Source organism: Anolis carolinensis, chromosome 2, assembly GCF_035594765.1.
Source record: "Anolis carolinensis isolate JA03-04 chromosome 2, rAnoCar3.1.pri, whole genome shotgun sequence".
Taxonomy (NCBI): domain Eukaryota; kingdom Metazoa; phylum Chordata; class Lepidosauria; order Squamata; family Dactyloidae; genus Anolis; species Anolis carolinensis.
Window position 1 is genome coordinate 43019273 of NC_085842.1, and position 24635 is coordinate 43043907.

The following is a 24635-nucleotide window of genomic DNA, read 5'->3' on the forward strand; positions in this document are numbered from 1 at the left end:
ATCAATCAATATAGGAAGAAACTACTCCTTTAACTCATTTATCCAACTAAAATGTATATATTTACAACAATGGGAGTATGTGAAATAGTAGAACTTATGCATTATTACTTCAAAAATCATGTATTTCTCTCTTTTTTCTTAACTGAACAAGGCCTCACATGCAGAAATTCCATTTATGCTCTGTTCTACTCCAGAAAATGCAGCAACTGTGTACATACAAAAGAACACGAACCCAGTCAAACCAAATAGGGAACCCTTTATGTGGAAAGCCTCTACGTGAACAGTGCTTTGTTTCCCACTGTGAGCCGAGTGTGGGCAAAGGCCTCTAATCTGTGGCCATCATCTTTTCTCAGAACTTTGCAGTCTCCCATATCAGTCTGAAAGCAGGAATACTGAAGCCAATTTGAGAAATAAAGATTTACATTTTATTTTCCTTTCTTCACATTTTTTTCCTTTTGGACAGACATTTGTTACTAATGTTTTTGCATGTTTTGGGAGAACTCGCAGATATGCAGAACAAAAGGTAACACCGCCCCCCCAATCATGCCATGAAAACTATGCGTACTCAATGGACGAAAAAAGCAAACCATGAAGATAAGAAATATTTTCAACAGGGAGGGAGGAAAGAAAAGAAAAGAATCTGGAAAAAAAGAAAGGCTGTGGAAAAAGCCTCAAAGATTGTACAATATTTTGGAATAAGAAACTGATTAGGAAGTGTGTGCCATGACAGTAGGATCTTCCCCATACTCCAGACTACAATAAACTCTTAAGAGCTTTAGACACTTTAAGTCAATGCAGGGGAAAAGTGCTTTCTCATTAAATTGCCACTCAGATTTGGAGCTATGAGGTGTGATTCTATTTTTAGAGGCCTACATGTTCAATGCCAAAAAAGCATCTTTTTATAGCTATGGCTAATACCCGATCCATGGCATCTGCTAGACTGGTACAGCCATTCATGCTCTACAGTATAGGTACACCTCAGATGTGTTCCTGGACATGATTTCTTTAACAAAACATTTCATAAAAGAGGCAAAAATAACAAGGAAAGAAAAAGACAGGTTCCTATAACATGGTGATTATAGAGGTGGAGGCAGTTCAGCATGTTTCAACAAAGTCTTTATTAGAAAACTAACTATCCATAATAGATAACCCTTTGTAAGCAAACAAAAACATTGCAAACCTTCTAGAGACCATTGTGAAGGTTTCCTCCACGATATATATAGGAATTTGTTTTTTTTCTTTTTATTAAATTGTACTTTTCCTATGCTATCCATTTTAATCCTCCCCCCCCCCCACCATTTTCCCTATTTTGCTGTGCCTTGCATGGTCAGTAAGGGATTCTAGAGTCACCTATTCTTTACCCTTCCTGTTGTAGACTGACACACCATGATTGGCTAGTAGAGAATATTGCTTTTTCCCTCCAGAGGTTTTGCCTATTACACGGTTTACTGTAGACAACTTGATTCAGAATAACTGCATTTCTCCAGCAATCCACCATCCTCCCAAGAGAAAAAAACCCCAGCTAGACCAGTGGTTCTCAACTTGGGATCCCCCGATGTTTTGGCCTTCAACTCCCAGAAATCCTAACAGTTGGTAAACTGGCTGGGATTTCTGGGAGTTGTAGGCCAAATACATCTGGGGATCACAGGTTGAGAACCACTGAGCTAGACAGAAGAAGGTCAGAGGGACTTTAAATGTTTTGGTAAAAAGGTGCTTCTTTGTCAGATGCTTTGTTAATTGGGGTACGCTTATACTGTCTAATCTGGTTTACTATGACGGATTTTACATGGAGTGTCTTTGAAGATGGTTCAGAAAGTACTATAATGATAACAAAATACCTTATTGAGTTTACCAAGAGGGATTGTGCAGGCATATGTTATAGTAAAGGTAAAGGTTTCCCTTGACATTAAGTCCAGTCATGTCTGACTCTGGGGGGTTGGTGCTCATCTCCATTTCTAAGCCGAAGAGCCGGTGTTGTCCATAGACATCTCCAGGTCATGTGGCCAGCATGACTGCATGGAGCGCCGTTACCTTCCCGCCGGAGCGGTATCTATTGATCTACTCACATTGGCATATTTTCGAACTGCTAGGCTGGCAGAAGCTGGAGCTAACAGCAGGCGCTCACTCTGCTCCCGGGATTTGAACCTGGGACCTTTCGGTCTGCAAGTTCAGCAGCTCAGTGTTTTAACACCGCCACTGGGGCATATGGTATACATCTCAGCAATTATAAACCAAGCTTACTGGTTCTTAGGTCATTTTAAAGTCAATAAAAGTTGCTTTCATATTATTAATACCGATAATCTTGGGCTAAAGCAGGGTTGAAAAAGTGTGCTTGCTAGGCTACATGTGCCCCCTGACACCCCCCCCCCTTTTGCTAGGCCACATGTGCCCCCTGAAACTCCTGCCTCTCTGCTGTTTTCCCAAGCCCCTCAACCATGTAAAAAGAATTGTCCAAAACAAACCTTCACAGAGTGTAGGCAATTTTTGTCCTAAAATTGCTCAGAGAGCCCCTCCCCCAAATGCACAAAAACACGCAAAAATATTCTCATCCCACTTGAACAAGCACCAAAGATTCTCCTACAACTCTATGTGCCACAAGAAGAGTGGCGCTTTCACTTCTTGGGACTGTTTGGAGATCAGTAAAGGAACATAATGATTTGCTTCTTGTAGGAGGAGTGCAGCCTATGGGGGAGTCTGAGAAAAAGAATTGACCTCTAGCCCCCTAGCCCTCACACAGTTAACATCTTTGCACTAATTTAGCAATACATGCAAAATGCCCCACTTCCTTCTAACACTGCAGAAAAGTTAAAATGTGATGGCCTCATTTTTTTTCAATTGACCATGCTTCTCTGTTATACTGGAAGCCAGAATGTGGTCAGTTTTGACAATAATTTAGGAAAACATGCCAGGATCAAAAATATGGTTTGATATAACCTTGTTTCCCTAAACCACAATTTAAAATAATCAGTTTGTTCAAGTGTATGCCTGATAACAAATAATGGTTAGCTGAAAACAGTAGCAATTGGTTCAAATCTCTTCCAGGCTGAAGCAGGATAGGGAGGAGCAAGCTCACAAGTCAAAAGTTTATTTACATTATGCCAAACTTTGATTTCAGTGTTATGTCCAGGCATGGCTATAGACTCCTCTCTTACATGTGCCTGCCCAGAGATTGAGATTCTTTTCTTCTGGTCTTCCAAGGCCTTTCTTGGTACTATGTATCACTTCAGTAGCAAGACTGTTTAACAATTATTATTATTCACTCAGACATTTCAGCTGCGGCGCTGAAACTCAAGTTTTCAGTCTTACTCTCAGCTGTGTACTTGTATATCTTGATGGGTTATTTCTGTTTTTTTGTTTGAGTCATTATGGGAGGTACTATAATAATAATAATTTTATTTTTGTATCCCGCCTCCATCTCCCCGATGTGTCTCACATGGGGAAGCCCAACAACATAGTGTAAATGTAACATATTAAAATTCAAATAACAGCATTATAAAACAATACAAAATAAAAAACAATATAACACAATATAAAATAGCCATCAACAACAACCAGTGACCTAAAATAGTAAAGTTTCTGGGCTGGGCGGGCGGGGTAGTGAGAATCAGTTGCGAGGACAGGGCTGATGGATAAAGTGCAGATGTCAAATGGGAAAAATGAGGAATAGAGGGCAATATAAGTAGCACACTATAATTGTGGGTAGAAAACAGTAGTAGAATACAAAAACTAGGATTTGGATCATTGCTAGAGCCAAGGTTTTCTGGAGAATTGTCTAATCAAAAGCACAGTGGAACATCCATATTTTTAGCTCTTTGCTGAAGATGGACAAGGTAGGTGTCAGTGTGATCTTTCTGGGGAGAGAGTTCCAGAGCCAGGGGGCCACCAAAGAGAAGGTCCTCTCTCCCGTTCCCACCAGTCATGCTTGTGACGAAGGTGGGAGCAAGAGGAGAGCCTCCCCTGAAGATCTTAAAGATTGTGCAGGTTTATAGGGGAAGATGCGATCGCAAAGATAGGCAGGTCCCAAACTGTTTAGGGCTTTATAGGTGATAACCTGCACCTTGAATTAGGACCAGAAATGTATCGGCAGCCAGTGGAGCTGTTTGAACAGGAGGGGTTGCACTATGGGAAAAGGAATTTCCCAAACATGTACTTTTGCCCCTTCTGTTCAACATAAATTATTAAAATACTGAGTTCATGAAAATACTATAAAAACATTAGGGTCAGTATCATGAAGGAATAGTAGAAATTGCTTATTAACGGCATAGTTCCACAGAAACACAGCTAGAGAGTGACAAAAATTTGTTGAGCTATCACAACCAGTTCAAACCAATTACTCCTCAAACTGTTGTAGCTAAAATCTCAATTGGGTCTGTCCAGCTAGCAAAGAAAAAGTAGGAGGGGCACAAATTAAGTATTTGCAGTACAATACACTGCACCTTTGTTTCCTGAGAAATTAGGCAAGGCTGGCATCAGGTGTCACAGCTGAACCAACTCCTCATTGCTAGAAGAAAATGTATCCATGGTGGCAGGTGTGCTTACCTGAACTATTCTGGCTCTAATTCCAAATAGGAAGTACAGAGGCAGAGCGACTGAGACAAAGGAGCAGTCAAACATCAATGATTTCCAATAAGTATACTGTAGTTTAATTGAGATGTTGTATTCTACTAATTGAGTGTTTAAATTTTTTAAGGAAAAGCACACAGGTAGCATATGAAAGAAAAACAGTTGCTCAGATTTAATGTGCTAATGCAAGTTAGCAATAAAATGGGAACACGCCATGGGAAACTGAATACATTTTCCTATAGCCATCCCAGCCAGAATGGAAGTGAAATGGAGAGAAACTAAGATTAAAACCCTTTTGAGAGAAGTACTTACACCTCCTGTAGGTTTGGCAGCTTTGCAAATGCAGAAGGATCAATCTCTGTCAACTTGTTGTGGCTCAGGTTTCTGTTAAAAATAAGAGACAGTGGGATCAGCATGAGACAGGCACTGGACTCAGCAGAATTTGGCAGTCTTTATTATTAGGAGATTGCAAGATAGTCAGCATTTTATAAGGGGAATTATAACATGAGTATGTGTGCAAAAAGAAAATAAAAACAAATATTAATACATGTCACACACAGTTTAATACAGACATATGATGTTTGTATACTGGCCCTTCTAGAGAAACTGGAGACAGCTGTTATCATCATGTTATAATCTCAATACTCGAGCGTAATTGCATATAGGTTTTTAAAATGCCCTAATGTGTTCTGCACCGCACAGTTGTGTCAATTTTATGTCACTACAACTATCATGGCTCCATCATATAGCCTGGGATTTGTAATTTGGAATCCTCTGCTTGAGAGCTCTATTGTTTATGCACAGATCATTCTAAGTACTTTGCCAAACTATAAATCCCATGATTCTATAGAATAGAGTCATGACAATTAAAGTGGTATGAAACTAATTTAAGTACATAGTGCAGAAATGCCCCTGGTATCTTAAACATCTATTTGTACATTTAGAAGTTCAAATACACAGGCCTAAATTAAATTGCTAATCCTAACTTCAATAGACTTGTTGAGTTATGGGAACATAGGAAAGTGTATACTTATGTAAAAGGTAAAGGTTTCCCCTGACGTTAAGTCCAGTCATGACCGACTCTGGGGGTTGGTGCTCATCTCCATTTCTAAGCCGAAGAGCCGGTGTTGTCCATAGACATCTCCAGGTCATGTGGCCGGCATGACTGCATGGAGCGCCGTTACTTTCCCGCCGGAGCGGTACCTATTGATCTACTCACACTGGCATGTTTTCGAACTGCTAGGTTGGCAGAAGCTGGAGCTAACAGCGGGTGCTCACTCCACTCCCGGGATTTGAACCTGGGACCTTTCAGTCTGCAAGTTCAGCAGCTCAGTGCTTTAACACACTTCGCCACCGGGGCTCTATTAATTCAATAGGTCTACTCTTGTTGGTAGTAGCTACCCAAATGAAATACCTGAATACTTGTTTTCACTTTATACTTTGTTCATTATCTGGGCATGTTATTTTCCTAAGGTTTCGTAACCGTTTGTTGGTGTTGCTGCAACAGACCCACATGACTACTGCTTTGAAAAATCAAACTCCTAAGAACCTGGGGATTAGACAAACAAGCCAGCAGCAACATTAAGAGATAAACAATAAAACTAGTTATCTTCAGAACCTTATCAACTAAGAAACTGCCAATGTGTTGATCCATAGATGGATACAAAGAAAGCAGAAGCAATATATTTTATCAGTAGTTAGTAGTTAGAACCTCAGCTATACTTTGTCTTTCTGCCTTCACAAAGATATTTTATCAAGCATGACAAACAAACACATCTCAAATGAACTACAGTGTTGTTTTTAAAGTACAAAAGCAAGATTTCCCTTCTAAAGATGAGCTTCCACTTTGCAATGAAAAATGCATCACACTGCCCATGACATGTTGATTAGTTGACTTAGAAGCTGGACTTATAATTGGGTGCCTAACATGAGGCTCTTGGCTGCTCCTTGTGTGGTCCAAAGACTAACGGGAACCCACTCTCTTTCCCCTTCAGCCCCATTGCCCCCTGGCTTTTAATACTGCTGCTTGATCCATGTTACCATAACTGATGAACAAAGATCTCAAAGGAGACTGTTGGGTTTTGGAGCACACTGTTATTATTCTGAGAAGAGTACAAACATGTGCTGAAGTATTTAAAGGGCAAATAAGTAGTCTGTGTCTGTGCACACACATGCTGAGTTGTTCCAGAAGTGTGTGTACACATAAAACGTCATGCAAATACCTGTTTCTTCTAGTCTCCAGCCAACAATGGATAGAGCCTTGAGGTCTAAAAACATTTTGCACCATGCCCAGTACCAAAGTAGCCATCTGTGCTAGGATAATACCCAATTTTCACAATGATGTGCTCTGGGTGATCCCGAAGTGACTAAAAGTCACTTCTAGCTTGAATTGAAATTTAGTTTTTGAAGCGATAGTGATTTGATAGTTTATACCTCTTTATTTACTATTTTGGCAGACAACTGTTTAAATTAGCCATTCAGTGTTCTTACTTAGCACTATGACTTTTGCTATGTGTTGTCAAGTCAGCTTATGGAAGCCATGGGTAAAGCTACAAAGACAGGAAAGCCCAGGGTTGGTACATGCAATACTCCACTAGGGCAGCTTCATTGCCCACTTTCATCCCATTGCAGCAGAAGGATGGAGTCCTGACCTCCCAGTGGGCCCATATTTGGCTCAGTCCTGCTAGATAGCCAGTGGGAACCCTTACCATACTGGATGCCATTGCTGCAGTAGTCACAGAGCTCCAAATAGCTCCTGACCATCCTGGGTATCATTTCCAAGAGCACCATTGCTGATTTTTGAAAGGATGCCAGCTCAGGGATGGGAGGGGGGAAATATGGGAATGATCCCCTCCTCATTCCAAGTCACATAGGAGACCATGCAAGTGTCAGCAATGGCCTTGACCCGCATGTGGACACAAGGTTGATTCTCGCCCAGCCCACTTTATAGTGTTCATGTAGATATGCCACTGCCCTCCCTCTCATAAAGAAAGGCTCCAAGAGACCAGAGGCCCTTTCACACTACCCAATTACAACTCTATACACTCTACCTGCAATGTTTGCATGACACAGAATTCTGGGGTTCATATTTCGGTGAAATACTAGAGTTCTCCTCTCCAAGTGGAAATTGTTACCAAACTCCAAATCTCAGGATTCAACAGTATGTAACCATTACAGTTGAAGTGAAATCAGAGTGCTATAATTGTATACTGTGAAAGGACTGCCAATCATCAACTAACTTCTTCAGGTCTTTGGACTGTGGCTTCCTATCAAACTGTAAAGGCAGACGTTTTCCCCTCTCCCTTTTAAGTTATGAAGGTTTTGAATTGGAAATGCAAAGTAGTGATTCAGACAACTGGTTGAATTTATTCCTATTTTTCTAAAATGTTTGGTTCTTCTCTAGCAGAAAGACAATTTTCAACCTTTTAAGAAATTTTACACCCCCTCTAAACACAGTACACTGCTGTTATTGGCAATTAAACTGCAGCATCTATCAAACAAATTTTAACTCAGACCTACTCCCAAAATGGGAAAAACTGGAACCTTCTATGTGAAAGTATAAGCACTGTCATTGGGATATGAACCTTTGAAAATAATCCTCTAAGCTTCAGCTCTCCTCTTGCATTTGAAATATGGGGATAATAGTTCTATCTCTGCGTCAGTTGAAATTACTGAGATGAATTACTAGGCTTATACTGTATTACACTGTGAAATATGGGCTCAGATTTTAGTTTCATTTATGGCAATGAACATACCAACTTGGTAAAATGGAAATAATACTAACTCAACTAAAAATAATTCTTACAAAATGAGCAAACTACAAAGTATTTCAGTACAATTCTTCATTTACTTGACATTACATGAAACCACATGAATTTTCACACATTTAAAGCCAACTAGTACATTAAATACAAGGTGCTCCCAGACAACTGTACATTCATTTCTTACAAATAAAAGGATCCAGAACACAAAGCATGATCAGTGTTTTATTCACCATGTTGAAGGCTTTGATTAGCCTGCAAACATTTACCTGTCACTGCACATTTCAGCACACTGTGTGCAAAACGTTTTGGCACCTTTTACTAATAGGCAGAAGAGTGACAGCAAAAGAGGAGAGGAAGAAAGCCTAGGAATGCCTGTTAATGCCAAATGCGGCTTTCATTAAACACTTTGTCAGTCTTTGTCCTAACACAACTTTTCACCGTTGCATACACAAAAGGAACCAAGAGCCTTGAACAATCAAAATCTTGCAATAGAAATTCCTCTGGCTAATCTGTCGAAAGATAGCTGCCTAGCCTACAGCCCACTGAATAGGCACCACGCCCGAAACTAAGAAATTTCTGCAGATGCTTTAGCATGGCAAAACAGAGCACTATGCACACATGACTGGACCTGAATAGGGAAAAGAAAACCACTGAGTTGCTTATGAAGGGCCAGTAAGTAGTGGAAAACCAGCAAGAACTCTTTTCTTACAAAAAGTACAGATTTTCTGTAGGCCACAGTTGAATTTCAACCAGTTCACAGTCTAAGAGGACTTTGATGAATCTATAAAGGCTGAAACAGGAAACTATAGGACACAGGGGTCAATTTCCCCAAAGTAATTTCAAAAGTGATGCATCTTTGGGGGAAATGTGTGGCAGAATGAACCATCCACAGATTTTTTTCCCTTAAAATTCCATGAACAGGTTTCCAAGTACCTATAGATTAGATTTAGCATAGTGCAAATAACAGCATTACTTTTAATTCATGACTTTTGTGGGAAATCAGGAGACTATACCATACACCATTAGTTGCAGCAGTATAACAAAGAGCAGCCATTAAATTTTGTGGATGAAATAACTTATGTGCACTAGATACTTTACAATATAACAGGAGGTTAATTTTGGACAATTTGAGCCATTTTGCCATTTTAATATAATTTTAAAAACATAAATAAATTTGAAAGTTGTAATTGTCTGCTTAAGAGATAATGTGGTATAGTGGTTTAAGCAATAGATTATGACTCTGGATATCAGAGTTCAAATCTTTGTCAGCCATGGAAACCCACAAGGTAATCATAGCCAAATCACACTTTTTCAGTATCAGTGGAAGGCAAGACACAAATCTTGTCAAAAAAGCCACATGACAGGTTAACCTCAGAGTAACCATTTGTAAGGAACAATTTTATGGTACACAAAACAGCAATGAAGTAAATTACAGTAGTCTCACTTATCCAACATAAACGGGCCAGTAGAACGTAGGATAAGTGAAAATGTTGGATAATAAGGAGGGATTAAGGAAAAGCCTATTAAACATCAAATTATGTTATGATTTTACAAATTAAGCACCAAAGTATCATGTTTTACAACAAATAGATAGTAAAAGCAGTTCAATACACAATAACGTTATGTAGTAATTACTGTATTTACAAATTTAGCACCAAAACTTCGCAATGTATTGAAAAATTGACTACAAAAACATTGACTACTAAAAGGCAAACTGCGCTGGATAATACAGAACGTTGGATAAGCGAAGGCTGGATAAGCGAGACGCTACTGTATATATACACATACATAGAGGGGGGGCAGTCTCCAAGTTACAAACAAGATAGGTTTTATGTGTTGTCGAAGGCTTTCATGGCCGGGATCACAGGGTTGTTGTATGTCTTTCGGGCTGTGTGGCCATGTTCCAGAAGCATTCTCTCCTGACGTTTCGCCCACATCTATGGCAGGCATCCTCAGAGGTTTTGTAGGTTTGTTCTTAAGTTGCATTTGTGCATAAGTCATGACTGGTACATTTTTTAAGTGTGATTCCAGCCAAATCGTATACAGTAGAGTCTCACTTATCCAACACTCGCTTATCCAACATTCTGGATTATCCAACACATTTTTGTAGTCAATGTTTTCAACACATCATGATATTTTGGTGCTAAATTTGTAAATACAGTAATTACAACATAACATTACTGCGTATTGAACTACTTTTTCTGTCAAATTTGTTGTGTAACATGATGTTTTGGTGCTTAATTTGTAAAATCATAACCTAATTTGATGTTTAATAGGCTTTTCCTTAATCTCTCCTTATTATCCAACATATTCACTTATCCAATGTTCTGCCGGCCCGTTTATGTTGGATAAGTGAGACTCTACTGTATTGATAATACTGTACCTTCATATTGAGCCAATAAAGAAGACTTACTCAAGACGTTTGACCAGAAATTCAACACTTTCCTCTCTACCATAAATATCTGGAACTTTCAACAGAAAAAGTCAATTTTCCCAACACACAACAGACATCTAAGCATCATACTATAATGAAAACCCACTACACGTATGTGCCTCCAGTTTCCACTCTTAACACACAGCAGGTTACAGCCAAGTCCTTCGATACAATAACATCTGCTCTAGCCATGACAGGAACACCAAGCTCATGAAATTACAGCAAGCACTTCTCAAGCTACAGTTCTAGACATTTGAAGTAAACAAACAAATCAATAAGGCATTACCTGAACCCAGAACTAATCTATTATAGAAGAGACTGAAAACAGAAAATGGCAGATTCCCATTAGTCATCACATACAACTCAAACCATTCAGTGGTGGTCCATGGGTTAGGGTCATGGAGGGGGGGGATATTTGAATTCTGATTTTAATGTTGTATATTGTATGCTATTTTCACATAATACAATAACAATTTATACCAAAAAAGAGATGTATAATCAGCTAACTACAACCCATTCTAGACAATAATGTTACCCTCCCAAATGTTCTTGGTGGCAGGCCTTTACCTGTCTACAGACAGCATCTCAATTTCAAACAGTTGCTTACTTACAAGAGGACACACAACATGGATGAAGAGATGGGTATAAGATCCAGCCACAAATTCTGGTGGTAGTTCTGTCCACAGATCTACTCAGAGAATGTCATCACAGGACCAAATCACATCACCCACAATATCAGAGGTACACTTGCTCATCCTCTAATATAATATATGCCATCCTTTGTTAACAATTCCCTTCAGCACTCTAAATTGGACAAACAGGTCAGCCTCTGTACCAGTTGACAAATGGACATAAATAAGACATTAGAAATGAGAAAACACAGTTGCAGAAATCTCCAATCTTCCTGGACATGCCATCTGGGAATTCAGAACAATAGACCCTGAATAAAAAAAATAGGAAAATTGGGGGGAAAATAGCAGAATTAGTACAAAGTCAGAAATCATCAATACTATGGTAGTTTTGATTTCTACCTTTGGTTGTGAAAGTAGGTCAGTGAGGAAAACTGAATATTCACTTGAAATGTGGTGTTGGAGAAAGATTATGTGAACTGCTGAGAAAAGAAACAACTGCTCTAAAAACAAGTGAATGGTTCCTAAAGCAAGTCAGGCCTAAACTCACACTAGAAGTCAAAAGGACTAAAATGAGGCTACTGTACTTTGGGTATAATCATGAAATTCATGTGGTTGGACAGGAAAAATGTCAGTAAAACCAAAGGCAGTAGAAAACAGGAAGGGCATATTATTGATACATTGATCCAATCGAACATCAGAGCAGGACTAAACTGGATCAGGGCTCTAATTCACAGGGTCACCATAAGTTGAAGCTGGCTTGATGGAAAATCAGAAACTAATGCGTTGAGACGATATTGCTAAACAAACTCAGATCTCTAATGTTGCTAACAATTTAACTCACTTCAAATAGGCTGTCATTAATTGCACAGTACAAATGATATTTTTATTGTAGCACACACTCTGCTGCAGACACGAGTTTAGAGTCAAAAGGCCCGTTTGTGAAACAAGCAAAGATATACACTGATTATGCTTAATGTCCTGATGCATAATTGTTGCAATGAAAGTGAAAAGATTGTTAGTTCCATTAAATGTGGCCAGCCTAAAGGGAATGGTTTCTATGACTGATGACTGGCAAGGTGTAAAGCATTTGTTTTGCTTTGTTTTTGTTAACAAAGATAATAAGCAATTAGTCTAAAGCCAATTTCTATCAGAGAGCCAGAATAGTGTAGTAGTGGTTTGATGGTGGACCAAGGAGACAAAGGTTTGAATCCCCACTTGGCCATGGAAAACACTGGGTAATCTAAGGGAAGTCATATTCTCTCAGCCTAACAGGAAGGCAAAGACCTCCCCGGAACAAATCTTGCCAAGGAAACCCCATGATATGTCCATGTTAGGGTTGCCATAAGCCAGAAATGACTTGAAAGTACACAGACTTTCTAACATCAAAAAAATCAAATCTCTGGGAGTAGACAATTCTCTTAACCAGGAATTGAAAATACCAAAATGTTGGGAGTCAGACAGGCCCCACCAAAGAGAGCATTCAATAACAAGAAAACAAGTGCACGTGTTAAGATCCATGAAGGAAGATACTGGCTGATAAAAGGAGAGGTTATCTTGTTATCAGGCCAGTCAATAAAACAAAAGGCTTCCTTGCACAGCAGTGGGGATCTCCTACTCTTTTATATATAACTATTAAATATTTTCAAAGTGATGCTTCCAAATGCTACTACAAAACTATATTTGGTATCCATCAGGTTCGCAACCTATGCACACACATGCTGTACTTTCAAACATTTTATAGTTTTTTAATAACTAGAGGGCTTTTTATTTTCAAGAATACTTACAGTTCCCCCAGAGGCATTCTTAAAAACACATTGATGTGACAAAAGACTTTAGCTCAAAAGTTGCTTTGAGTTATGTCTACCCACCCAGAACGTATACTCTGGGGGTACTTGTGGGGGGGGGGGGTTGGCCTTCAATAAAGCCCTTGACGACGAAGTTGTTCTAAGATCACTTGTTGTAACAAAAATAGCTGAATTAATGATAATTGGAAAAGTATTCTAAAGTTGATGTAGAAAACATTGAAAGGTGCTTTCTTCCAAACGCTTCAGGTAGCAGCAGCATACCTATGCTTTGTACATTGTGCTATATATTCTTTCTAGATCACTTGAAATTCCATTAGCTTGCACTGGTACACATAACACAATTTTCAATAGCACTGCATTAGAGTTCACCTACAACTTTCTAAGATGTGGGAGGCATAGGTTCAAATGCCTTTACAAATCTCCCAAATAACTACCCCCTTCCTTACAAAACAAACTTCTTTGGTGTGCAGGAGCAGTCACAAATCAAAGTGATTGGTCAACTCCAGACCAACCCCAACGCCAGCCCAATGAAGCAAATGCCCACAATCAGTTCTAATAATCTGTTGGAATGCTATGAAAGTTATGTTGAACAAGCTTTAAGTGAAATGAGGAAATGCACACTATTTTTTTTAACTTCACAAAAGTTCTTTTCTGGCTACATTAGCTTAAATGTGCCAGATTGCACACTGTGGCATCATAATCAGCAATGATGCAGCTCAGGAGGACAAAGGGATAGGAGCTGAGAGATTTCTGAATTAACAGATCAATAGCTCCAGCTTCCCAAAGTTAAGTCTGACCTCTTGCTCTTAAATTAGAAAAAGGGTGCGAAAAGCGATAGTAGTAGAGAGAATGAGAAATGAAACCACCTGCTTCACAAGTAAGAGTATAGACACCGAGAACTGGGAAGCCCTGGCCCTTGAGCGCTCTAATTGAAGGTCAGCTGTGACCAGCAGTGCTGTGGAGTTCGAAGAGGCACGAATGGAGAACTTAAGGGAGAAACGTGCCAAGAGGAAGGCCCGTCAAGCCAACCCTGACCGGGACCGCCTTCCACCTGGAAACCGATGTCCTCACTGTGGTAGAACATGCAGATCAAGAATAGGTCTCTTCAGCCACCTACAGACACACCCCCAAGACAACAGAAATGGAAGACAATCGTCCTCAAACTACGAGGGATCGCCTAAGTAAGTATTATTCATGCAATAATTCTGGCAAGTCAGCCACTGTCATCAATGAGTGCTGTGTAACAGCAAAACCAAGTGATCAAAGTCCTGCCCTCTTCTGTGAAAGCAAAACCACAAACCGATTAATTATTATGCCTCTGGCACAGTACTTACTAGCAGTGTGTTTCCGAGCTTCTGTTTCTTCCTCTCCCCCAACTATTCTTACTAAACAATTAATAAAATGAAGAGCCATTCAAACAGTGGACTTGGAAAACTCAGAATCAGAGCTATCTCTTATCTAAGTGAAAATTATTCAGGGTCAGTTGTTTTGACCATGCAGCAAACTACAACAAAATACAAAATTCACTAACTGTGATACCTTTATCAGCCAATCTTATTTATTTACAGTATTTATATCCTGCTCTTTTTCACCCTGCAGAGGACTCAAATAAACAGTGCTTGCTTATGACAACGCAAGTACATTAAAACCAAACTGTTATAAAACTCATTTCAAAAATTTGGAACAGTAAAGATAAAAGCCATATGGAGATTAAACATAATTTTAATAATCTTTAGAAAGCATGGACAAAGTGGAGGAACAGCTTAAAAATGGAGCCTCCTTGCATTCCTCAGGCTAGGTAGCACCATCAATACTATCAGATTTCTACATACGTCACATCCAAAAGTTAATATCTCATGAGATGGAGGTTAAGACTGTCCTAGAAATGAGCTCAACAAAGGAGCTCAAAATGTTCTAACCCACCCACCCTCCCCCCGCCACCCTGGCTAAATTGTGCAAAGAGCTAACTATAACTAATTCAACTAAGATTTCTGACAGAAAATAGCAAACTCAAAAAGCACTGCTTTTCCTGCATGTTACCTCGTAAGATGCATGAGCCCTTTAAAATTCAGTACTATGCATTTTGTGCTTTTTTTGTTGGCATAATAAAGATATCAATACTATATGAACTTGGAGCACACCCCACCCTTCATACAATTCCTTTGGGTGATTTAACTCGTCTTAAGTGAAAATCTAAGAATAGTAGATGTCTGGAGCATATGCCAGACTTTGTCATATCCTAGGCCACCAAAACCTTAGTGCTGCACAGGAGTATCATAAACTTGCACGTACTAAATCACTTGTAGTAACCTGTGGAACATTAGAGTTTCTTTTCTTTTCTTTCCCTTTCCTTAATTCTTTTTTACAGCCCTGTTAGCCGCTTTTACTTCTATGGATAGTCTAATTACATTTTAAACGTGTGTTTAAATAACAAAGTGTTGTAAAACAGAAGGCTTGTATTTTTGCTACTACAAAGCAGTGCTGTTTTGGTTTTCTTTTCCCATCTTTTCGAAAACATGGGAGCTACAATAATTAACAGAACTTTTATGATCAGACAGTTTTGCTGGTTTTTCATTTGTTTGACTGTTTTAAATGCAGGTGTCCAGTTTCTACAACTACATGCCTTGCCTCTTTCTTAAAAAATCAATGGGCAATAATAATTTAGTCACAGTCACAGTGAGATTTTATTTCAAATAAAGCCCCAAACAATTTAATGGTTCCTCAAAACTGGCAAATAGAAGAATCTTGCCTCCCCGCCCACCCCAACATCCTCTTTGGAAGAGCATGAATAAAAGTTGCAAATAGAAGAGTCCATAAAAAGATAGTGTTACACTGGAGAAATAGTATCTAATTGTGTGCTGTAGTTCCAATTTTTGTCATACATTGTTGACAGCACTAGTCTACTTCATCATGCAAGACAGTAACACTTATCCTTCCATTTGTTTTAATATATCATTACCAGTATAAAATTGTTTACTCAGGAAGACAGCAAACATCCTGCATCTAGCACTCTGAGCATCAGTCTCCCTGAATGAAAGTCTCATCTCACATGCTCTTTGACTCATACCTTCATCAATCATTTTGCTGGATAATTGCTCAGGACTCGCTCTCTCGGCTATTGCTTTCTTTTTTTAAGGGACAATATCTTTGTGCGATGAACTCAGTGACAGCATATATTAGCTGCATAAACCGCTGAAAAAAAACTGAGGAGAATACATAAGCATAACAGAAACTAACCTGCAACTCTGAAATATTAAAGTTTTTCAAAATCACAATCTTTACTTGCTATTATTTTTAAACAATTCAATTTTGTAAATAGTTTAAGATTGAAATTTTGAAGTAATGCCAAAAAGTTGGAAACCCATTAGAATTAGATAAATCAACTTAAAACAAGAAGTTAAATATCATCTGAAAATTTTAAATGCAATGTAAGTGCACCCCCTCCCAACCATTTTGATAGTGAGTCATCTATTTATTACAACTTCAATCCTGATATATAGCAATATAGAAGCCTAGATATATCTTAAGAGAGGCAGACACCTGTGTGTGGGTGTAAATATCACAAGCATAAATTAGTTAACAGATAATTTGTCAGTGCAGCTGTTCTCTGCTATCTGATCAGGACTGGGAAATTTGAAATAAAAAGGAGCAGGATGTTAGTCCCCTAGATTTCATGGAATATAGTCATGGCACAGAATTTTAATACTGTGTAGGTATATAATTTTGGAATTCTAATCTGGATCTGTTTTAGAGTCCCTTGTACTAGAAGTAGCAGTATTTATTTATACTCTTGACTTGTTCCTAGCTCTCAGACTCAAAGTTGCTTAACAAAAGTTAAAAAGGACACAGACAAACACACATATAGAGAATACAGTTTGTCCAAGGAATATTTTTTAAATAAGATAAAGTCTTTTACGGAAGTTAAAAGTTATCCATTAAAAAAGCAAGAAATAAAAACAGCACATTACACAATTGAAAGCCCTTCTCTCAAAGCCTTTTTCTACAGACCCACACCTCCAAGTCCTTCAGGAAACAAGAAACCAGTTCTCCAAAATCAGTTATAACTAAAGCTGACCAATTTGCAGTGAAAATTCTCTAAGAAATGACTTTTAAATGCTGTCTGGGGGCTTTTAGTAAGACGTGTGGTTTTGTTTTATGTCCCTCATTTCAGTACCAAAGAAACTCAGCTTCCCATATTACTCCAAGATCTATTAGAATATATATGTGTGTGTGTGTGTGTGTGTATTTTCACCTGCTAAAGGAAAAGCAACAAAGGAAAAGTCAAATCTAGTCAACATTTAGGAAAGGCCTTAGAAAACCTAGGAGGAGACGGAAGACATATGTCATATTGGCTGGATATGTCAAGATCAAGAAAAGTGTCTTCTCCAAAGATCTGAAGGCATATGTAGTTTATGGTGGAGAATATATTCCTACAGACAGCATGAAAATATAAGGTTTTAGGTGTCAAAAGCAGCACTTGTAAAACATATTTTTGATCATGTATGATATAAAAGTGAAACTGTGACATAAGGAGATTATCAGAAATAACGGCTAAAGATTCATAAGCACGTCAGTAATTGATATTGAACTATTTAAGCAACTTGAATTATTCAGTCTACAAAATTGTAAGAGAGAAACAGAAAGCTTGCTTTAATTAGATATGTGTAGCACAACTATAGCTTGAATGCCGTAATGCCAATTTTTTAAACACAGAGAAACCAATTTTGAAATCTAAATTATAATGTTGATAGAACAAATTTGCTAGCTGTCCAGGTATCATGTTTTTCATGAATGAAAGTAGAATTTTGTATTAAAAACTAGGTAAATTACCAGTGCAGTTTTCTAATTGTCTGGAAAAAAATTGTGTTTTTTGAGATGAATAAACAACTGATTCTTATATATATCTCTTCAAACTTCACTGGACTTCCTTTCCCTCCTGCTTTTAATTATGTGGCGCTACTATGAAAATGTTTATGTTTTAATGGGATACCAGAAAACATCATCCTTATATCTATTGAGCTATGAATAATATAGACAGCAACAGTACATTATTTCAGGGAGCAGTGTTTTAGACTGCCCTGTTTCCTACTGTAGTTGAAGCATTGTGTTTCTGAAAGCTCTCACATATAGGTATCTACAAATCTATTTTCTCAGTTTGTCAAGGCAAAAAAATCCATTCATCAGAAAAACATGATACTGCCATTCCAGAAATCTAATTCCCATTGTATTGTTAAAACGGGTAATAAACAGCAAGAAATCAAGAGAGAGCCTCACCGTTTCTTGCCTTTCCTGCACCCAGCACAAATATGATATGCCTCTCTTCCAAATATTCTAGCCTGAAGTTGCAGGGAAAGGAACTGGTGGTAGCTAGAAACAACAGCTGGACACAAAGCCAAACCAACACATGTAGACGCTTGCCCTTGTCAAAACCACATTGAGGGAACTAGTGTGCTACTCAAAAATCTCAGCAGGGATTTTTTAAAAAACATAAAGGTTTTGTTTAAAAAAAATGCATCCCACTCCACATCTGAAGTAGTGTTGTCCAGAATTGTACTACATGTAGCTGAATTAACAACATTCCCCCACCCGCAACCCACACACACCAAATACCAGACAGTATCAAAGTACGTGGCTCATTTTAGTAGTTCTCTAGAGAGCCATGCTGTCAAGTTAAAGCAAACAAAACTATTTTAACATCAAAGCCTTCTCAAATTTATATCTACAAGGAAAATACAAGTGCTTCATGTGACAAAACTGATGCAACCAACTAATTAAGCAAACATAGGCTTACTCCTTTAGAAAATGAAGGCTGATCTAACTATGAAGAACTGGAACTACTGAACTCCTGTTTCACCTTCATTTTAATACCAAACTAAATTAATCTCTGAGTCTGAAAAGCTATATTTATTCAACAAGAGTACTGTTTCCAACAATTATTTTCCTTCTCCCACTTCCTTATTAACATCAACACAAATATACACCTGCTAATCAGAATTACTTGTAGAAAATTATCCCACTCATTCACAAGTGGACAATTATGTCATTATTTCTGTTAAAGAAACTCATTCATTTATTGAGTTGGATATGCTTATGATTTCAAATAGGTAAGTCAGTGCAGCATGGCAGTTTAAGTACTGGACTAGGACAGTAGGAGGTCAGGGTTCAAACTGCCATTCAGTTATGAAAACCCATTGACTGACCTTGGGTTTTCATTTCCTCGGCCTCAGAAGAAACCCTGCCTTCAACAAATCTTGACCAAGAAACCCCCATGATAAGTTTGCCTTAGGGTTGCCATACATTGGAAATAACCTGAAGGCACACAGCAGCAACAACATGCATGCTGTGGGCCAGCATTGTACAGTAGGTCAGCGTATTACAGTGGATTGGACTGGGACTTTAGGACAATATGGTTCAAATCACACTTAGGCATGGAAACCCACTAGATTACCTTGGGCAAAGTGCTCTCTCCCTCACTCTTTCAACCTATGAGAAATACCACAACACATCTCCTCTGCTAATAAAATCCCATGACCAGTTCACTTTCAGATCACCATAAGTTGGAAGGGACTTGATGACAAACAACGAAGACTGGATATTGTGATGACTCATGGGCCTTGTAGTCCTGTTCCTAGTACTATTGTGGCAGATGAAGATGAAAACATGAGGTTTTCGCCGGTTCAACAAGAACTGGAGTCTCTTCACCTGCAGGATGTTGATGTTTGCCCACAAGAATTCAGCCAAACAGGCCTTGGGCAGAACTCCCCTCCGTTTCCCAGGAAGGAAATTTATTCTAGAGAAAGGGGAGTCAGGGAAGCTAATCGGAGAAGTCTAAGAATCGCTGCCAAACAAATGGCTGATTAGGTCTGCTTCCCTTGGGAAATTCTAAGGAGTCATGCATCTGGACAGAGTTGGGTTTCGCTTCTCGTTCTCTAGGGAAAGAGTTCTGTTGGCGGGAAAACGAGACCCAATATAGGTGTTTGGCGCGAGGGATTCTTTGCGGAGTCAATTGATCAGCTTGAGGAGAGAGATCGTGTGTGGACTTCGTAATCCCAGTTCCTTGCTTCCCGGATCAAGCTTCAAGCCTTGCCCTGTCTCACGGTTTTACCACGGACTCTGTTTCATGCTTCATGTTGCCTTGTCTCCAGTCACGGATCTAGCCAAGAATCAAGTTTATTTCCAGCCTTGTTGTCAAGCTTCATTGGACTCTAAGACTCTGTTATTTCCCCACACTATTGCTTGGCAAAGTGTGTGTTTCGGTCAAGTGGATTAAAACTTGGAACTCTAATATCATTTATTGGACTATACATTTTTGGACTATATTTGACCTCATTTGAAAGGTCTGCTTCTGAACTATATTCTTCACTTGTTTTTATTGATTTTATATATTTCTTTAATAAAGATATTAGATAGAGACTGGCCTCTGTGTAAGGTTATTGGTGCTCTGCTGCCAGGGTTCTGACAGATATGGGGACTCTTTTAAAAAGAGATGCATACAACTGTCCCTAAACCGTTGTTCATTTAATAGGCGAGCAGAACACGGTAAGTAAATGGAAACCTTCAGTTAACTAGTTTTAATGAAAATATTATGATCGGCTGATAGCAATATCATCAGTATCATCAGCAAAGCATCTCTGACATTTAGGTACTCTCACTGCCTATTACAGGGAAAACCAGCTGATTCCTAATCCATCTAAAATGCAGACGTGTATTTTTCACCTTAAGAACAGACAAGCATTTCAAGCTCTAAGGATTACCTGGAAAGAAACCCCACTGGACCATTGCAGCACAACAAAATATGTGGGAGTTACCCTGGATCGTGCTCTGACTTACAAGAAGCACTGCTTAACTATCAAGCAAACAGTGGGCACTAGAAATAACACTGTACAGAAACTAACTGGCATAACCAGGGGATCAGAAACAGACATAGTGAAGACATCTGCATTTGCGCTTTGCTACTCTGCTGCTGAATATGCATGCCCAGTGTGGAATGCATCTCACCACATTAAAACAGTATATGTGGCTCTTAATGAGACATGCCACATTATCACAGGATTTCTACACCCCATACCACTGGAGAAATTATACTGTTTAGCCGACACTGCACGACCTGACATCTGCCGGGAAGTAGCAACCAGTAATGAAAGGACCAATGCAGTGACATCTCCGACCCATTCCCTGTTCAGATATCAGCCAGCACGCCAATGCCTTAAATCAATAAATAGTTTTTAAAGATCTACAGAGATACTTGCAGGAACACCTCAGTGAACGAGAATCCAAAAGCGGCACGCTAAAACCCGGAACCTCAACCTATGGCTGATATTATTATTATTATTTTATTATTATTTCAATTATTTATACCCCGCCCTTCTCACCCGAGGGGACTCAGGGCGGCTTACAAGTGGCAATTGATGCTGTTACACCATTATACAATGAACTAAAACGTTAAAACAGTTAAAACAATCATAAAATACAATATACAAAGTTTAAAACAATGCAAAATGCTTATGCCATTCATCCACCAGACCTTATACAAGAGCCGTAATTCAGACCGCGTCGAAGCCAACGCATGCTTATGTACACACAATGACTCTAAAATATAATACAACGTAAAGCACAGAAAATAAGAAAAAGTTTTAAATTGAATGAGACACTCTCTCCTTGGCACACAGAAGTCTTGGAAGGTGTTGAACAGGCAGAGCTCTGGCACCACAAGATGCAGAGCCAACCTTAAGAAATGGGGCTACAAAGTGGAATCCACGACATGCGAGTGTGGAGAAGAGCAAACCACAGACCATCTATTACAATGCAGTCTGAGCCCTGCTACATGCACAATGGAGGATCTTCTTATAACAACACCAGAGGCACTTGGAGTGGACAGCTACTGGTCAAAGGACATTTAGTATAATGCCAATTTTTAACTTTGTTTTCTGTTTTCAAATACATTACAACTGTACCCTCGGTTAGCTTCTGACACAATAAATAAATAAATCAGCAGAGGTTAAGTCTGGAGAGGAGACAAACCAACTCAGAACTGTGAGGGGATTCCTGAATTCCTTTCATTTCAGAAATTCTTGTCCATCCTCACTCCAAGTTATTTCTCCCTGGTGGAATCTAAGTAGTTTTGAACACACTTTTTGAATGGGAGAAGACAAACACAGAGCAATGACTTGTAGGATTGTGCAGTGATTCATTTTCAAAAATGGTTTTTGGCTGGTCCAGCTGGTCTGGACACTCGTAATGGCATGGGCTCCACTATCATTTTTCCAGCTGCAACAGAACAGTGGCTGCCAAAAAAATGGCTGCTTTCAGTTTCTTTTAGCTACACATGGAGTGTGGGGAGGGCAACGGCCGCTAGAAGGGAAAGGACCCCAGAAAAGGTATTTTCTTAAGCCCTTGTCTTAAATCCAAGGACTAATAGCCGTGGTGTTATGCCACAATCGCTGGCAAACCAAAGGCTGTGGGGCGCCCCTCATCAGATGGCAGAAAGGGTGGCAACACGCTTTGCCCTACCACTTTTTCTGCTATCACGCAGGGAAATTCAAGGGAAAGTACAGGTAGCTCCATCAGAATTACCCAAATGACACTTTCATCCGCTTTGAGAGGAAAGTGGGCAGGGCCTGCCATGCATCATATGATGGTGCATGGCAGGTCCCATTCTTGGCGGGATTAAAAGCAGCAAAACGGGGCAAAAATGTCCCGTGTGAAGAGGTCCCTGGTCTCTTTGAAAGACAGAAGGGAAAGGATCCCAGAAAGGGCGTTATCTTAAGCCCTTGCCCTAAACCCAGTTCTCCTTGAAAGACAGAAGGGAAAGGATTGCAGAAAGAGTGGTATCCTAACTCTGGTGCTTTTAATCCAGTTCTTAATGAAGGTTATAAGGACAAACAATGATTAAAATGATGGGAAGAGGAGTCTGAGAAGTTCCCCTCCCCCATTGCCACCAATGGGATGGATCAAAAACAAATCTTTCAGCTTCCAGGATTGAAAACAGATTTCTGTCCTCCTGTATTTGAAAAATGGATCAGGGCCCCATCAAAAACTGGGACACCTAAATGGGTCACCTAAACCGAATCGCACAATTCTAATGACTTGTATTGACACTTGAGCAGCCTTTTCTGAAAGGGGGACCTTGTACCCTTAGCACTTAAGTACTGTTTATTTTCTGTGACAGCAGGACTTGGAAATGACTCATTTGGAGCAACAGGAATGGTTCTGCCATACATTACAAGTTATAAATGTCAACACATTTTCCTCAAACACATTACCTAATTAAATACGAGGTTTAAAAAACCCTGATTCACTTATTAGGAACTACTGTATTTTGTTATACTACTGCTACATTTTTTTATTTGGCTCGGATATTGTTTCTTTTGTGTTTTTCTTTTAATTCACTGCCTCGTTATTTTTGAATTTGAATGGAAAGGCCAGGAATACTCTAGTTAGAGAAATAATACCTGTAGCACAAATACTCTGCCCATTATATCACTACACAGGTAACATTTGTGTTCTATTCTGCATATTTTCAATATACTAAATTATTTGCAAAGGATTGTTTGTGTAGAGGTTTCTCTACCTAAACCTTTCATGAGGTATTAGACTACTTTTTAAAAAGTAATACAGACACTGTTTATATATTTGTCCAGCATTCTGTTCGTCCCCTTCATACTAGCTGAACACCTACCCAAGAGCAAAAGGCCATAGTACAGTCAGCCCTCTGTATCCATAGGCTCCAGATCTGCAGGTTCAACCAACTGCAACTCAAAAATATTCAGGAGGGAAATAACTAAACTACAAAGTTTGATTTTGCCAAGTGCCAAGTATTACGCTGATATATAGGTGTACCCTACTACACCCTCCTGCTATTTCACAGATCCTCCAGCTCTCGTTGGCACATGTTTACAGTTTTTGCCATATTATATAAGGGGCACATTATTATGCCATTGTATATAATGGAACTTGAGCATCCACAGATTTTGGTATCTGTGATGGCTCTCAGAACCAATTCCTCATGCATATGAAGAGCCGACTGCACAATATGGAGCCGACTGCAAATATGAGTCGAAACAAACATGAATCAGGATGCATTTATTCTTTCCATTTACATCTGGGTAAAATGTTTATGTGTAGGAATGTGCAGAAAGGTAAGTGGAAGTAGCCTGCTACTGCAACAAGTAGTTTCCATCAGGTTTCATGTGTTTGCACAATAAATATAATAAATAAGGCCAAAGTGCTAACAGGAACAGGAAAGAAATTCTACACACAACCCTTGTGTATTTCCTGGACTTTTCAGAAATTATATTGGATACAGATAGCCAAGAACAATTGCAGAGCATGTGTAAACATTTATATTTTTAATCCACTACATAATCTTAAATCTGTACCCTAAATGTAAATGTTTAATTCCAACTTGAATTGAATCCAACTTGTCAAATGGTACCAT

The 24635-nt window shown here is 39.0% G+C and overlaps 1 protein-coding gene across 2 annotated transcripts in view; it reads right to left on the bottom strand.

Annotated features, from left to right (window-relative positions):
- The window catches only part of lrig1 (leucine rich repeats and immunoglobulin like domains 1), a 174833-nt gene that overhangs the window by 111480 nt on the left and 38718 nt on the right, over positions 1 to 24635 (bottom strand). For both annotated transcript variants that reach the window (XR_010002531.1, XM_008105404.3), the window contains exon 2: positions 4876 to 4947. Coding sequence is in view for 1 of the 2 variants with exons in the window: in XM_008105404.3 (XP_008103611.1) it covers positions 4876 to 4947 (72 nt within the window). In the remaining variant the exon portion in view is untranslated. The remainder of the gene's footprint in view (positions 1 to 4875; positions 4948 to 24635) is intronic.